The sequence below is a fragment of the Pistacia vera genome, unplaced genomic scaffold (genome assembly GCF_008641045.1).
Source record: "Pistacia vera cultivar Batoury unplaced genomic scaffold, PisVer_v2 Contig181, whole genome shotgun sequence".
In the NCBI taxonomy this organism is placed as follows: domain Eukaryota; kingdom Viridiplantae; phylum Streptophyta; class Magnoliopsida; order Sapindales; family Anacardiaceae; genus Pistacia; species Pistacia vera.
The window spans coordinates 23,132-41,648 of NW_022195908.1; the positions used below are offsets into that span (position 1 = coordinate 23,132).

At 35.3% G+C, this 18,517-nt stretch overlaps 1 protein-coding gene across 1 annotated transcript; it reads right to left on the reverse strand.

Moving 5' to 3' along the window:
- Nucleotides 1–17,282: 17,282 nt before the first annotated feature.
- LOC116126610 (germin-like protein subfamily 1 member 19) lies at nt 17,283–18,067 on the reverse strand. The gene is made up of 2 exons (XM_031412290.1): nt 17,908–18,067; nt 17,283–17,791 (listed from the first exon to the last, which is right to left on the reverse strand). The coding sequence occupies exons 1-2, from the start codon at nt 18,023–18,025 to the stop codon at nt 17,283–17,285; spliced, it is 627 nt and encodes a 208-aa protein (XP_031268150.1). The 5' UTR covers nt 18,026–18,067.
- Nucleotides 18,068–18,517: the final 450 nt, after the last annotated feature.

Genomic DNA, 18,517 nt, shown 5'->3' on the forward strand with positions numbered 1-18,517 from the left:
TGGAAGGCAATCAGCTCCATCAGTTTCAGCCGTTTAGGATATGGTGGAGGTCTTGAGGATATGCTCTTTTGTTCTCTTGTTTGTGTTTGTCTCCATTGTTGGAAAGTTTCCTAATTATGGGCTAACATGAATTATGTTTTGATTTAATCAAACCGGATAAACACATAGTCCAATGAGATATTTTGATGGGCTTTGTGATCGATTATTTTGAAAGCTTTATACACTTCATATTTAATTGATCTGGGTTATGACTAGGGCTGGTTAACGAACCAAGTCACTTGCGAGTCGGCTCAGCTCGGCTTGAGTCTGGCTCGTTAATGACTCAGTTTGTTTGGTTTCAAGCTAACTCGACTTGGTTCGTGAGACAGAACAAGCCGAGTTCGAGCCTGCCTCAGCTCGGTTCACCAGGCTTGCGAGTCAAGCCTGGCTCGAATAAGTAGGGTGTTTTGGGGGGTTTTTTGAAGTATGAGGGATTACACTATAATTTTCAAAACAAAAAGTTTTCAAAAATGACAAAGACACCCCAATTTTAAAATCCCTAAAAATGTCGACTCCCAAGTCTCCAACTATTTGGTGTAAAACCAAACCAAACCCAAAAATTGTCAGCACAGTTTCCAGCCGTCTCCGATATGTTTCGTCGTCGCTGTCAAAACCATCTGCTTTGCTGGAGTGTTGTCATAGACTCGCCGCCATCAAACCCATCCACCCCTTCAACTCTCACCGATGCTTGGCCGCAACTTGTTTTCCTTTTCTCTCCTCGCCGTGAAACCCATCTGCTTCGCCGTCCACCGTCGTGTTCTCGCAGTATGTTTGTTTGTTTTGAATCTTGTTGACTTGTTGTTACTTGTGTATGATTGATTTTGTGAAACCCATTAGCTTCTCATGATTTTTGTGAACTCTCTTATGTAATAGGTGGTTTTTTCCGGTGAAACTGAAATGGGGAATGTTTCTTTGTCATGATTGTTGTGTATGATTGTCGTGTTGTCATCGTTGACCGTCCTAGTGTCGCCATGAAACCCATATAATTCTTCAAGGTATTAGGTATGTGCAGGGCAGTCTGCAGTAAGCTAATTTTTTTTGTTTTAAACTTTTAAAGAAATTGTTAATTTGTTTGTAGGGTGTATGAGGCTTTAAGGAGGGTGTATGAGTGTGTCATGTATGCTCCTAATAATTGCAGTAGGGACTAGGGCAGTCTTCATGGTTCAAATTCGTAATAGCCTAGCCAGTAGGGGATTTGTTTGTTAATTTGGTTTTAAAGAAATTGTGCAGCAGATTGAACAGGCATTTAATTCTTCACATCTTTTAAAAAAAAAATGGGGCATAAAATAGCCCTAGTCATGATTCATGAACTTCAATTCAAGTTGAAGAACCTCTTTAATTAGAATGGGGCATTTAATTTCTTCAACCAACATCTTTAATTAAAATGAGGCATTGGAATTTGCCCTTAATTTAAAAAAAAAAAAATTCTTTTTTTCAAGCTGGCTCGCGAGTCGGCTCGAACTCAGCTCATTAAGCCTGCTCACGAGATAGGCTCGAAATCCCTTCAATCCCTAACAAGCCGAGTTGAGCTGGGCCAAGAAATCAGATGCTCGACTCGTTTTTGTCTCCCCTTTCACGAGCCAAGCTCGTTAAGCCAAAAACTCAGCTCGGCTCGGCTTGTGAACAGCCCTAGTTATGCCAACTAGTGTGGGCAACATAGTTTATTAGGCCCTTAATGGCGGGCCTAATAGACTGATATATAAATTGACTAGGTCCCCTTTTCCAAACATATGATATTATTCCCATTAAAATATCGTCATATTTGTGCATTCTCGGAAAGGAAGACAAGCCTCTTGATCGACCATCGATCTCTTTAAAAAATTAGAGACAATAGAATAAATTAGGTTTGTCTTATTCCTAATTTAACATTAGTATTTTATAAACTAATATGTGGGTTATTAAGATAATTCATTGATATTATATTGGCTTTTGTAACTCAATACTTGAGATTTCTTGCATTGATTTATATTCACACTTGGTGAATAATTCTTCCATGTGGTATCAGAGCTACACATATTAGTTTATAAGATCTGAATCTTGAGGTTATAATTGGAATCAAAATCAAAATTGATTTAAAAGTTCATATTGAAAATTAGGGTTCTTGTATAAATAAGGAACCCAAATAGGGGCGTTTATGTTTTGAACCCATATGGCTTTTCTGACCATTTGAGAACCTTTTTTGTGCCATTGGAAGGTGGAAATGCTGAATTTTTGTTGTAGGAGTCGAAAAATATAGATCTAAAATTTCCAGATCGCAGGGGTGAAATTGTCAAATTTTAAACATTTACGAGGTAAAACATAACTTTATAAATATTGGGGGTTTTTATATTTATTAAATTAGGGCTAGACAACCTAATTAGGTCAAACTAGGTCAACCCAACCTGGTCATACAGGCTCAGCTCGACCCGAAATGTCAAAGCGGGTCATGCGACTCGATTAGTCAACTCGGGTCAGCGCAACCCGGCCAAACAGAGTCACCCGACCCGATTAGCATGGTTTAGCCCAACCCGTTAACCGACACAGTCAACTCACCGTGGCAACGATGATCGTTGACCACGCGTATGGACGCACGTGATAGTGTTTCTCGATGCATGGAAGTGATATTCCGGCACGTGAAAGCACGTGAGTGGTGTTTCTAGAATGTGAATGCACGTGAGACTCTTTTCTGGCGTGTGATCATGTTTTCCGACGCATGAAGGTGATCTTCTAGCACATGGCAGCAAGTGCGAGCATGTATGGGGGCATATCGATGGATGATGTGAAGTTTCCGACACGCGAGAACGCATGTGATTGTTTTTCAGCACGTGTGGTTGCGCGTGAGCCTATTCTGGTGCTGTTGAAGATGAAATTACCTTTAAATCACATTTCCCTCTATTATTGTTAAAGTTATACTCCGTCTACGTGCAACAATTATATAGAGTATAATTTATAAGGAGTGATTGTTCTTTTGGTTGGAACAATTATCAAATTAAGATTGTTAGAGATAATAAGGTTTTATATCTCATGAAATCTTAATTATGACTATTAAAATATAATAGGATTAAATTGAGATTGTCCGAGATAATTGGGTATTATATCTCATGAAATCTTAATCACCTAAATTGAAATCCAAAAAAAGGTTATTGAATTAAGATTGTCAGAGATAATTAAGTGTGTATCTCAGAAATCTTAATATTTAAGACAATATTATTTAGTATCATTAGAACACTTTTGTGAATTGTCATAATGTTTAATCACCAAAGCGATGCATTCATTGAAGCTTGCAAAATTATTCATTTGGAAAATGATACATTTGGTTACATTCTTCAGTACAAATAATTTCCTACCCAAAAGGTGGTTATTATTTGATGGTAACATAAGGTTAATTTTGGAAATGCATTGGTTCTGAAAAATTCAATACACTTAAAAGTGGGTGATTTTTCAATTGACATGTATTTTCCTATCAAGTGGAGGATGAACAATCATCTAGAAAGTTTTATCTGCCCAAAATGGCAATAGTCTTTTGAATGTCATATGTTACATTAGTATTTTTGATAACCTTATGTGTAGGGTCCTAATAGCATGTCATTTTCTCTGCCAAAGTGGAGTTAATGATGATGCACCAAAAATCCCTATAAGATGTAGCTTATCAGGTTTTAAAGCTACTTTAATTATTTATTACCTATAGTTTTATACTTGGGATACTAATAGTATGTCATTTTCTCTGCTCGAAGGGGAGTTAATAGTGATGCACCTAGTGTTCTTATGTAAAATAGCTTATGAAGTTTAAAGCTATTTTAATTATTTATTGTCTATGATCTTGAGATATTAATAACATGTCATTTTCGTTGCCCAAAGGGGAGTTAATGGTGATGCACTCAGAATCCCTATGAAAAATAGCTTATAAAGTTTTAAAGCTATTTTAATTATTTGTTGCTTGTAATGCTGAATTGTTGCATCATTCTTTTTAAGTGGTGGAATCAAGATATTGAGTTAGCCCTGAGAATGTTCCATAAATCATGTTATTGTTAAGAAAAATTCATAATTTTCATGTTTTATTATTATTATTACTATTGTTGTTGTTGTTGTTGTTGTTGTGTATATATACATGAATAATTGTATATTTGTGGGAATATGATTAAAGTGAATTTATGGGCACGCTGTTAAGTACATGAATTTCATGTTTGAAGGGTTTATGGGTGAGATAAACGGTAATTGTCAAAGCAATCCATTTATTGATACTCATAAATTTTTCTGTCATTAATTTGGGAAGTCTGGTTCCTTAGAGCATCTCCAATGGTGCTCTTTATTTTAAAGAGCATGTTTCACAAAAATAAAAAGCATCTCCATTAATTTCTAAATATAAAGAACAAAATTTGTATTGAAATCCAATTGACTCTTTAAATTAGACTTAATAAATAAGAGAGAGACTTAATAGGATAGAGAATTAATAATAAAATGCATAGAAACTTATAATTTATTAAATAAAATTGGGATAAAGAGTGCTCACTCTTTAATTTATATTTAAAGAATAAAGAGTCTATTGGACTCTTGTTTTTATGGACAAACTCTTTATAATAAAAAGTTTGGATCATATAAAGAATAATTTGGAGATGTTTTTATACAGTAATCTACCCAAAGGGGTTCTTATGTATTTTATATTGGAACCATGAGTAAATCAATAGTAGCGTAGCGTCAAGGTAATTTTTCATCCTAAAGGAGATTAATTATCCGAAATTTGGGCATTATTGTTGATTGGTTTATTATAAGATTTAGTTGTCTGTTGCATTCTGCACATAAGGTAAGTGTGCTATATTTCAACTTGAGACCCTGTGAGAAATACCCATGGTGATATATTATTAATAAAGTATTGATATTCCTTTTGAGTGATTTCTTTTTCATCTTACCATACGACTCCCCCCATGCTTAATGCTGTTAAAATTGTCAAGATTAAAAAAATTTCCACATATAAAAGTTTTCTTTTTTCTAATAAATAAAACTTTAGTTTATTTTTGACAATCCTCTTATCTCCTTTAAGGGGATGGTTTTTTTGCTATATTGTTTTTTTTAATATATATATATATAGCTAGCTTGATTCATATATAAGTCTTGGAAACTTTCAAAGTATTTGTTTCAAGCTTTAATTGAAGGTTTTAAAGTCTATAAAGAAATTTTGAGGTAATAAGTATTGTGACAAACATGCAACTATTATTTATATATAGTTGTTATGCCTCTTAAACCTAAGCAAATTGAGATGGCTGAGAGACAAAGTCGCGCTAGTAAAGGTATGGTGAAATATTGATGACTAGAAAGTTTTGACTATATTATTTTGAAAATTGTCTTTTCCACACATTGGCTAGAAATTTCTAGTAAGCTGATACTAGTTTTTTTTTAATCTTTGGATTGTTTGGAAACTCAAGTTTAGCACATTAGCTATCTTGAAAACTCTAAATTTTATATGTTTATTTCTGTGTATCATAGCATCAAGATTATTAAAGCTATTTGATATAGTTAAATATCTCATATGGAAGCTTTTAATCAAGTTTTCAATTCTCATTAATATTATTGTTATTAGAGGTTAAGAGGAATGATATGGATTCTATGAAATGTAATTGTTTGTGATAGCTTGTGCTTTCCCTTAATAAAGTTTACTCATTTGTTATATATGAGTGTTTAAAGCTAAAGGGATTAAAAAACATATTAAAATGCTTTAAAGCTAAGTTATTAGCTATGAACTCCACATAAAGGTATATATGTTTCATAGAAACATCATTTCTCTTATGTTTTCTAATGCCCTTTTGTAAAGATTTTTGTATGACTAATTTTTTGACCTTAAACTTCATATTTATGCTTATATATATCTGAAGGTCAATGGGAGGAATTATTTTCTTTAATTTCCTTTTCGGTGACTATGTTGGATAAATTTTCTTTAATCTAAGTATAGATCATTGAGTGGTATTAAGGGAACTTATGCCTTTTTTTTTTTTAGACTATTTGTTTTATGCTAACATTTGGTATTTCTAATCTCTTGAGAGATAATTAGAAGTGATGAGCTGGCTGAATCAAATGCCTTATTTTTTAATAAGTTTTAGTATATGTTGTAAATGGCTAATGGGGTTGTCTCGCATAAATTCTTAAAGTATTACATATATTTTATGTCCTCATTAGTATGGTCAAGAATTATGATTACGGTTGAATGCATGCTACAGTGGTTGTTATGGTCGATTCATTAATCAAAGTGTTAAACTTGTTAATTTCTATATACATGTGATAACATGTGTTTCGAGTTTTTGATGCACTTGGTTAGTGGGAGTTTTCTTCAATCTATTACATGATATCATTTGTATTTGTAATAACCTTGATATCATATCTATATTTGTGGATCCACAACATTATGATAAATGATATGATATTGTTACTATATAATGTCACATGTAGATGAAAGATATTTTACACTATGACAGGCTGAACTAAAGTTTATTGACCTCATTGTTTATATGAGTTGTCTGCTTGTTTTCCTGTGTGAAAATGTTTTATTGTCACTTTGGATGCATATGGTTTCGGTTCCATGAAAAGTGGCTGTGAAATTTAATATGAACATTTGAGGATTGATGTAGAGTACATTAGTACTGATTTTATATTGGCTGATCCCCGAACTAGGGACCGAGACTTGTGGTTTTAAACATCATGTATAGAACATGGGCGTTTTAGGGTCTTTTAATATTTTGGGTTAGTGGGATATTTTTTGTTGACTTATGCCATTTTATTTTGATCATGATCATTAGTTCTTATATATTTGCATACATATACATATGTGCATATGGATGATGAAATACAACATTGTGTTTTAAGAATAAGGTTTCTCTTAAGAATGATAGTTGCATATGGTTGGTGAAATACAACATTGTGTTTCAAGAATTAGGTTTCTCTTGAGAATGACAGTTGTATAAGTATGTTTCATGGTTAGATATCCTAAGGTTTATTGATTGAAACATACAAGCTTCATTGGAAGCTGTGGATTTCTCTAGCTTCTCCTTGAAGCATAAAGGTTATAGAGAAATCATAAAGATGATTGACAGGAAAATAACACATGTTTACGATCATTTTGTATTGATTGAAACATACAGGCTTCATTAGAAGTTGTTTAGCTTCATTTGAAGTTGTGTAGCTTCATTGGAAGCTATGAAGATTCATTGGAAGTTGTGGATTTCTCTAGCTTCTCCCTTGAAGCATAAAGGTTATAGAGAAATCATAAAGAGGACTGACAGGAAAATAGCACATGATTACGATCATTTTGTTGGGTGCTATTCCTACCACACTCCCAGAATATTGATCCATGTAATTTGATTAGTAGTAATTGTAATCATGGATTGATCTTATATCGATTAAAGATGTAAAGATGGTCTTGGTTCATTATTTATAATCATATTGATAGGATTGTTGGTCGAAGTGTTATCTCTAAGCTATTTGTTTTCTTAAAATAGTGGCCACTTTAAAATAAAATGTTTGTTTACCCGGGAGTCAAAAATTGTTTTCTTTTATTAAAACAAAGTGTTATGATGACTAGTGTGGGCTACAAGGTTTATTAGACCCTTAATATTTTGGGGGGGGTTTGTCAAAGGCAATAGACTGATATATAAATTGGCTAGGTCCCCTTTTCCAAATGAATGATTGATTATTCCCATTAAACTATTTTCATATTCACACGTTCTTAGAAAGGAAGACAAGCCTCTTGATCGACAATCGATCTCTTTCAAAAATCAAAACAATAGAATAAATCAGGTTTGTCTTATTCCTAATTTAATATCAATATTTTATAAACTAATATGTGGGTTATTAAGATCTGGATGCATTGATATTATATTGGTTTTTGTAACTCAATATTTGAGATTTCATGCATTGATTTATATTCACATTTGGTGAATAATTCTTATATATTAGTGGATAATGTATAAATTTATATGATGCCTTTGTTGAATTATTGAGAACATATATATTGCCTTTATATGATGCCTTTGTTGAATCATTAAGATCATCTTTATAAGGTGCATTCTAGCTCTAATAAAAGGTGAAATCAAGGCACAAGAGCTGGCAAAGATGAAGAGAAATAATGGTGGAAAAGCTCTCAAATTTTGCAAGTGAGGAAGTAGTGAGGGCAAACAGCCCGTTTTATAGTGTCAAGTGGGAAGCCAGAATGGCGGGAGTCAATCTAAGCCGTCAATTCACAACGAATCTCAACCCTCCATTCGTGGAGCTATCTTGGCCGTCCCATGGTTACACGTGGTGACGATCTATGAAGGCAGTCAATCGTCGGATCGAGCAATCATAACCACCGATGCACGTCACCTTAACTCCACGAGTAGCAAACGTACATTGCTTTAGTTATGCACGTGGCCAGCTGGAACAGTGCATGCGAGATGAAAAGTAATTGCAAAAGTAGGCCGCATTTAATGCGACATGCGAGCTCAGAAATTACCCTTGTTTCCTTCATTTCAAATTTCAAATTTGACAACATTACATGAGAAGATAAGTCTCAATCACATCGGGTGAAGTTAAGGTCGCGTGATGAAGCTCGGATAAGCTCAACGACCTATGTGCGAGTTAAATCGACGAAGGAATTCAGTCTAAGTGGCAAATCAAGTAGTTTTAGTCTTCAAAGCTCGACACAATCTCCGAACACTAGGGGGTAGATGTTGTGTGTGATTTTGCCAAAAAGCTTGGAGGTCCCAGAAGCTTGTGGAGCTGTAGTCTGACCTAGAATCAGCATGACCCAAAACAAGCTTGACCCAGATTCAGCACGATCCAAAGTAAGCTCTACCCAACTAAAGCTCGCCATAGTGACCAATCTTAACAGTTGCTTAACGGAGCAAGGATAAGCTCCAATCTCTGATACTTTGGAAGAGAATAAGATCAATATCGCTGGCAACGTGATCTTAGCGCTCAATTGCTAAAATCACGAGATTGCATACCAAGTCTGATAACAATCCCGGATTTGTCTCTCTTTCCTTTATCAAAAACTTGTAACTATGAGAGAGGGGTTAACAAATTATTCTAGGCAAAACTATATTTTATTGTAACCTTTCTAAAGCAATAAGAAAAACAATGGACGTAGGCTTAAGTCTCAACTTGCTGAACCACTTAAAAACCTATTGTGTTCTTTATTTACTGCTTTTTTGCATTGCATTGTTGATTTTCATTAAGTCACACATACATCTGTTCTGATTCCACCAAGGTCAATCAGATCTCTCTAGTTGGTGCGAATTCTCATATCAACAAATACAATATTTTTTTTAGAAACATCACTAATCAACAATCATATTCATGGCTACAGTACCACTACAGTGTTTTTTATTTCTTTGTTAACTATTCTTGTTTAGGAAAAAACATAATCTTACGGTCTAGAAATTGTTAATATGTGTTTGTTGTGTAAACATTAAATGGCCAAGATTTCCTACTGTGGCAAATCACATGGATTGCCACCTCAGATCATTTTGTAACCATATAAGCTTTCTGTAATTTGGTTTCTACAGTGAATGAAAAACGAAAATCCAAGTTCTCTCTCTAATTTTCTGTTTGTTTGTGTGGAAAGTTTTTCTCTTTCTAGTTATCTCTTTAAGGTCCTAGGATTCCCAATTCTGACATGTTTCTTTGATTGAATGACTTGTTGTTCTTGGTAATCAGAAAGTGTTGATTTGTTTACTATCAAACTAATCAACACTTTCTTGTTATGTCTTTTTATCTTGGTGGTTAGTTTTGATTTGTTTATTATTATGAAATGATCTTGCTGTTGAGTTCAAATGATTGATTGTGGTGGAGTCTATCCTGTTGGGATCATTTTGTGATGAATAAGTTTCATTTTGTGGCAAATTTTTTTTTTTTTTTTTTTTCAATTTGGGCAAATTTGAATTCAAGTTTGAATGATTACAGTAGATCGAATTCAAGCTTCGGATCGAGCACGAATTCAAGCTTCATCCCCAGCTCAAACTCATCAGCTGACGTGGGTAATTTTTAAAATGCGGGGCATTGAATGTAAATTAATAAATAAAATAATTTAAAACATATTTGGCTGATTGTTACGAGATAGGATTTGAAAATTAATAAAAACACCACTAAGTTTTTTAATTTAGTTAAACACCCAACAATAAAAAGTTTATAAATTCACAAAAATGCCCTCACCAACCCAAATTTGCCAGTTTCAGCCACCACCGTCGGAAGGTGGCTGAAATCTAGCGTAATGGCCCATAACCGATTGGATCTAGCCAATCATGTATCGATATGGCCTTTTCCGGCTAGATCCATCATGGATCTGGTCGGAAAAGGCTAAATCTGACCACATCTGGCTGTCAACGATGACCAAAGATATGGCCATCATCAACGGTCAACAACGATCATATCTTAGCCGTCGTTGATGACCAGATGTGGCCAAAGATCTAGCCGTCAATGACCAGATCTTTAGTCGTAGATTTGGCATTTTCTGGCCCAATCCACCAGATTAGCACACTACAGGCCAAAGACAGCTGGTAGTGCGCCATTATGCTAGATTCCGGCCACCTTCTGGTGGTGGTGACTGGAATCTAGCAAATGTAGATAGGTGGAGGTGTTTTTGTTAATTTATAAATTTCTTTTATTGGGGTGTTTAGTTAAATTAACAAACCTACGAGGGTTTAAAAGTAGTTGAATATAATAGAATTAAATTTTGAGAATAGGGGAACAAATATGCAGGATAGGAATATGATAGTAAAACTTAAATTATTCTTGTTTTTATTTTGATAGGAAAATTAATTTTAAATTTTGCATAATTCAATATTGTTGTGCGGTCAATCCAAAGAGGATAATTCCTTATTAGGAGAGACGATATTTAGATTGGTTCAATTTGGAATGAAGATATACGGATTGACTTAAATTCCAACTAAGGTAGTCGAAGATCATGCAACTTCATAATCCTACGTATTTGAATCTTATCTCAAATCTATCATGTAAATGGGTGCTATATAAACCCATCATAACTTGTTTTCAAGGGGGGCTGGGAAATTGTTCTAAGAAAATCTTCCTAGGAATTATACTATTATTTGTAAGCTCTCAAAAGCAATAAGATAACAGTGGACGTAGGCTCAAGTTCTAACTTGTCGAACCACTTTAAAAATTGTCTTGTTTTCTTATTTGTGACTCTTTCTTTTTTATTCATTGCTGATTTTCACTAAATCACGCGCATATCCATTCTGGTTCTGGCAGGGTCAATTAGAATTCTCTGGTTGGTACAGATTTCTGTATCAAGATTTTGGCGCTAGAATGAGGGCCTGATTCACAGCAGCTTTCCATGTTTTTCCAGCAAGTCTCAACTTCTTCAGCAAATCCCAGCTTCTTAATCTAGAATCACGTTATCAAATGTGAAAATCTGAGCAGGATAAACTTTGAATATGGCTAAGCAATAAACACAATAATTGTAGCCCTTTGAGTTAGCTTTTCGACGGTCCAAGTATCATCCAAATATGAGTCTACAGCTCAAGTTATTGTCAAAATACTAAAGTTTGTTCCAAATAAAAGATCTCAGATCGCGTGGCCAGATCACTCAGATTGCATGCTTAGATCACTCTGATCTTCAACTTCAGATAGTGTGGCCAGATCGCTCAGATCACGTGCTCAAATCTCTAAGATTAGAAAAAGCTTGCTAGCTCTCTAGCTCTGAAGCTTACAAGCTCTCCAAGCTTTTAGATCGAGCAATGCTCTCAGATCAAGCTCTCTATGCATTCTGATCGAGCTATGTTCTCAGATTGAGCTCTTCGTCATTTCTGATCGAGCAATGCTCTCAGATCAAGCTCTCCAANTTGTGGGTTAGTTCACTCTAAGATTAATAAATTAAAGTTGATCACTTCAGTTGCTAAAAATAGACCCCATAGAAATAAAATAAATAAAAAAGGAAAAGCAAAATAAAACAAAATAATCTGTCGTTGTAGATTTGTGTAAAATGACATCAAATCAAACATATATCCCAAGGTGGAAGCTTCTGCTAATATAATTTAGAAGGCGTGGGACATTCATGGCTTGAAAATGGAAGTTTTTATTTATATCTTTTTTGGTAACCGAGGTGTTCAAGCTAGATTGTGAGAATCTAAATTAATCATCGAAGTCCATTAAACAACTTACAAACTAAGAAGACAAGGTAAACCACAATGAAATTATGATAGATGACACCAAAATTTAAACCCAAAAATTCAAAGAAGGGAGTAAACCTATTTGAAAGACAGACTAATTCCTAAGGGTTTGAAAATAGAAGTTTCTGTTAATATTTTTTTTGGTATAGTATGTCAACATTATTCATGGATGCTGGTTGACTATATATAGTGCGTAGAAATATATGTGTGACAAGTGGATTGTGTTGATAGTTTGATATACTATATTTTAATTAATCAATTATGTCTTGATTTAATTTAAAATTTGATTAGTTATGTAACGGGAGAAGAAAAAAAGGAACCTTATCCGAATCAAGCCATGTAAAATATATTAATATAACTGTTGTGCGAGAAATCCGGATTTGGTTGGTGCAAGTTTATGTATTAAGATTTTGGCGCTAAAAGGAGGGCTTGAACATTTTGAGCTCTCTCTATTTTCTAGTAGTTTCTTTACCATCTTCCAACAACAAAAAAGTCAGCCATGGCTAAATCCATGTCACAAAATCAAACTTTGAAATCGAAGCCACTAACAGATGGGGAGTACTGAGCATTATAAAGTATGAGTTTGACAAAGTGGTAAACATAAGAGTTGTAGATCTTCAAGTAAGCTTTCCAACGGTTCAAGAATCATCAAAATCCGAGGTTTGCAGCTCAAGTTATTGTCAAGATATTGAAGCCTATTTCAAATCGTGCGGCTAGATCTCTCAGATCGCGCACCCAAATCTTCAGCTTCAGATTGCGCACCCAGCTCTCCATGCTTTCTAATCGAGCTATTCTCTCATATCAAGCTCTCCATGCTTTCTAATCGAGCTATTCTCTCAGATCAAGCTCTCCATGCTTTCTAATTGAGCTATGCTCTCAGATCAAGCTCTCCATGCTTTCTGATCGAGCTATGCTCTCAGATCAAGCTTTTCATACTTTCTGATCAAGCTATGCTCTCACATGAAGCTCTCCATGCTTTCTGATCGAGCTCTGCTCTCAGATCAAGCTCTTCATGCTTTCTGATCAAGCTACACTCTCATATCAAGCTTTCCATGCTTTTTGATCGAGCTACGCTCTCATATCAAGCTCTCCATGCTTTCTGATCGAGCTACGCTCTTAGATCAAGCTTTCCAAGCTTTCTGATCGACTTATTCTCTCATATGAAGCTCTTCATTCTTTCTGATCAAGCTCTGCTCTCAGATCAAGCTCTCCATGATTTCTGATCGAGCTATGCTCTTAGATCAAGCTCTCCTTGCTTTTTGATCGAGCTATGCTCTCAGATCAAGCTATCCATGCTTTCTGATTGAGCTATGCTCTCATATCAAGCTCTCCATGCTTTATGATAAAGCTATGCTCTCAGATGAAGCTCTCCAAGTTTTATGATCGAGCTATTCTCTCAAATGAAGCTCTTCATGCTTTCTGATCCAGCTATGCTCTCAAATCAAGCTCTCTATGCTTTCTGATTGAGCTATGCTCTCAGATCAAGCTTTCCATGATTTTTGATCAAGCTCTCCATGCTTTTTGATTGAGCTATGATCTCAAATGAAGCTCTCCATGCTTTCTGATCGAGCTATACTCTCACATCAAGCTCTCCATGCTTTCTAATTGAGCTATTCTCTCAGATCAATCCCTCCATGCTTTCTGATCGAGCTATGCTCTCAGTTCAAGCTCTTCATGCTTTCTGATCAAGCTATACTCTCAAATCAAACTCTCCATTGTTTTTGGCTATGCTGTCAGATCAAGCTCTCCATGCTCTCTGGTCGAGTTGTGCTCTCAGATCAAGCTCTCTACACTTTCTAATCAAACTTCTCACGCTCTCAGATCAAGCTCTTTATGCTTTCTGATTGAGCTCTTTATGTTCTTAGATCGAACACTTTATGCTCTCTAATTGAGCTCAAAAGCTCGGTTAGTCGCTTGAGATTACGTGTTCATGATCTCTCAGATTGCGCCAAGCATAATTCAAGCTCTTCAGTTCGAGACTACAACCTATAGTGCGATAGCCATCTAGATCAAAGACATGAGTTTTTGAAGCGCGATTACGCACTCCAAAAATTGGAGGGCTATTATTGTGTGGGAAATCCAGATAGGATAATTCCTTATTAGGAGATAATATATTTAGATTTGCTCAATTTGGAGAAAAGATATTCAGATTGACTTAGATTCCAACCAAGGTAGCCAAAGATCGTGTAACTTCCTAATCCTATGTATTTGAATCTTTCCTCAACTCTAACATGTAAATGGGTGCGATATAAACCCATCATAACTTGTTTTCAAGGGGGCTGGGCAATTGTTCTAAGCAAATTTTCCTATGAATTATATTGTTATTTGTAATCTCTCAAAAGCAATAAAACAGTAGTGGACCTAGGCTCAAGTTCTAACTTGCTGAACCACTTTAAAAATTGTCTTTTTTTATTTATTTATGACTCTTTCTTTTTTATTCATTGCTGATTTTCATTAAATCACGTGCACATCCATTTCGGTTCTGGCAGGGTCAATTAGAATTCTCTGGTTGGTGAAGATTTCTGTATCAATAATAACTTTGGATTGTACTGACGCCTTGCTTGACTCTAGCTACTTAGGGTTTCTTCCAAGCAATTGAGTTTACCAAGTTCAGGAACCAAGTCAATAAAATATCTCTAACAAGTAAGAACCTATTCCAACTCTTTCACATCTAAAAAGCCTTCGTAATGATGACTTTATCTGAGATAGAAACTGATCAATGGTCATTATTATTTACAATTATAATTAAAGCACTGCTTTAAGATCAACCCAATTTTTTGTTTCTTTGAATGGAAACATAGACTCATTATTTGACATTAACAACTAATGAGACCCCACAAGATATGGTAAACTGTTCATGTCACCCAGTTATTTCCTATATTTTGCTATCCTACAAACTCAATAAAATAAACGGAGTTGTTACAATAGGAATAGCTATGCTTCGTTTGGTACACTTTTTGGAATAATATTCTATTATGAATATGATATGGTATGAGTTAATCAACTAGGATAGGATTCTAAGAATGTGTTTGGCACATTTTTAACCCCCTATATTTGTTAATTTAGCTAAACACCCCCACAATATAAGTTTATAAATTAACAAAAACACCCCCACCCACCCACCCAACTGATTGTAGGGAGCCGGCCACCACCGTCGAACGGTGGTAAGAAGTTGTCAGAATGGCATATGACCGGTTGGATCTGGTTGGTTGTGCATTAATCTAGCCGTTTTCAGCCAGATCTATGGCCAAACGACGACCAAAATATGGTTGTCGTTGACTACCAGATTTGAAGCCAAAATATGGCCGGTCATTAACAACCAGATCTTTCGCTGTAGATCTAGTCGAAAACGGATAGATCGGTACACGGTCGGCTAGATTCGGCTAATCGTGTGTTGTTCTAGCGCCAGCGACCAGCGGTTGACGATGGTTGTTGGCGATCGGCGACTATTACTTGGGTGGGTAGAGGTGTTTTTGTTAATTTATACTTTTATTGAGAAAGGTAATTGTTAAATGTTTTGAGTTGAATAGAATATGATTTGATTTTGAGCAATATTAAAACAAACACGTTTTTTCATGTTTTAGGATAGGATAGTAGAATAGAATAGGGTTGAAAAGTTAAACAAGGGGGGGTAGGTGATTATTATATTCTGAATCAATAAATAAAGTGAAAGTTTTATCACTTTACAAGTTGATTAAACTTAAGCGGAATGAGTTAACTTGTTTATTTTGTGCTTATGTGTTGGTTTGATCATCATCAACATAAACAAATCAACCATGGCAAAAAGTAAAGCACACAACACATTTATACATGGTTCAGCAACTTGCCTATATCCATGGGACCAAGTCCAAACGAAGCTAATCCATTATGATAAACTTTTAGTGTTCAAATACAAAGCTAAAGATAAGCACAAGTTGCAAAACACTCCATGTTTATGACAACACTTCAATCTTCACTCTTTGGTTGAACCTCAAGCCACCATAGCTGGCTTCACACGCGAGACCACCTGGTTGGCCTTGAGCTCCTCTCAAGGTTCAACACTGAAGATGCACTTTGGCCCCAAAAGCTTGAAACTCCATCAAGCATCAACATGGAATGACATTCCAGCCATGAACAAAACAAGGATTAACAAAGGTATTAGTAAGCCTACCTGAGCATATGAAACCCGAATGAAAACAAAGGAAACCTCAAGGAATATGCAGATTATCAAAGGTATATTTAGGCTTAAAATGAAATGCACTGGTAAAGAGAATATATAGAAAACTTGTGCACCAATGCAAGGGGACAATCAACCAACATGTTGCTTTTGTGTTTTGCCATTTTGGGAAAGTTTTCACGAAACTTTCTTGGGACCACACACAAAGCAAAACGAATTTTCCAGTACACCATATAGGCTAAAGTCAAGTGTACACAGACCACTTACACAAATCTTAGACAAAGATAATATCCTAGAAACTAATGGGGACACAACATGTGTACATAAATATCTGGCTGGGCTCGTGTCATCACACAGACAATGAGTGTGGTGACACCAGAAAAACATAAAACGATTGTGCATTAACAAAAAGATGTCACGACATAAAAAACCAGTGTTGCCACACTGAATTCATAATTTGACAAAAATGCTTTCATAAATATATTAATGAAAATATTTATAATTAAATTTTTATCTTTTATTGTTAATTATAAAGTGAACGACCTTTTCTCACCCAAGGTTTGCCTTAATGACACTTTCACACCTAAAAGTTTCAAAATACAACTTTCCCATCCAACATTTATATTCTGTTAATGCCTAAAATACACTTCACTTTCTCAGCCGACGTGTTTTTGTAGAACGGAGGCTGGTAGATCAAATGGTGGTGACTGATTGAATATTCGCTGGCAGAATCAGACAGAAATTAGCTAAGAATAAGAAACCCTATTTTTGTGATGGCCAACAATTGACGAGAAATCAGGTGTCGGAGTAAGAGGGATTTCATAGAGAGGAGATCAATGGCTCAAATGGTGGTGATAAAGAGAATTTTCATCGTTAGAATCGGCTTTGGGTAATAACAGAATATTAACTTTGGGTAAGAAAGTGATATTTTGAAACATTTTGGGTGGAAAGTATCATTAAGGCAAACCTTGCAACTGGAAGGCTCTTGCTAGGAAATTTGGTTCAATGAGAGGATCTGATCCAAATACTACATTGGCTACAGTAATAACACCAGGATTGTGACTGCTTAAACCAGCAAAGGCGATCGCATTTGTTTTTCCGACATTGAATTGGAAGTGAATGAGACCAATGGGGAAAGCAAACACATCGCCCTTGTTTAGAACTTTTGTGATATGTGTGTTGTTGGGATTGGAAGTGACGAAACCAACAAGAATAGTACCCTGTAGGACAACAAGAATCTCAATGGCTCGAGGGTGAGTGTGAGGTGGATTTTGGCCATAAGGTGCAAAGTCGATACGGGCAGCTGATATGCCAAGAGTGTTAAGTCCTCGAATTTCATCTACATTCACAGCTGTGACATATGAACCAACTGGGTTGTTTGTGTCTCCAGGCAATTTAACTGAAGAGGAGAAATCGTCTGCTTCGGCGAGATTGGGGTCCTTGCAGAACTTCCCATTCACAAATACTACATCATACAACCAATTTAATGTCTACGGATGTAATTTGTAATTAAAACATGCTACATAAAAATAAGAATTAATTCCTAAATACAGAAAGGAGAATTGAGTAGTAAGTACATACCACCATTCAAGGGATCATCAACCGCAACACAGAAGTCCTGAAGAGGACTGGGGTCAAAAGCGGAGGCAAAAGAGGAAGTCAAAGCCAAGAGGACAAAAGCCAAAAGGAAACCTTTCATTATGATAATTAGACTCTAATCTGTATTCTTCAATTAGTATCTTCTTGCTGAGGCACGAGAAAGGTTGTAAGACAGGCTAACCTATTTATAGGCGGAATCCATTGAACTAGTCTTGAGAGTTTTCCCAAATAAAAAATGATAACGGAGACTTGGCAAGTCTTCAGTGGCTATCTTTTTTAAAATTTGCACTATATGAGTCATTCTTTAACTACCAAATATGATTGCCAATTAAGTAAAATTTTTTCTTCATTGCTTACATAAAAACATTTTAATGTATGGTGGTGGTCTCCTCTTTAATATCCACTATATCAGCCAGCTAATGTATTATTAACCATTTTCTTGTTTTAAATATCATTTGACTAAAGCAACATGACCTAGAGTAGTGAGTGAAGTTCACAGTGTTGACCTTTGTTGATAATAGAAAACCTCTACACTTCATACTCTCTCTTTATTGGATATATAACATGTTCATAGATTAATCTATGCATAGAG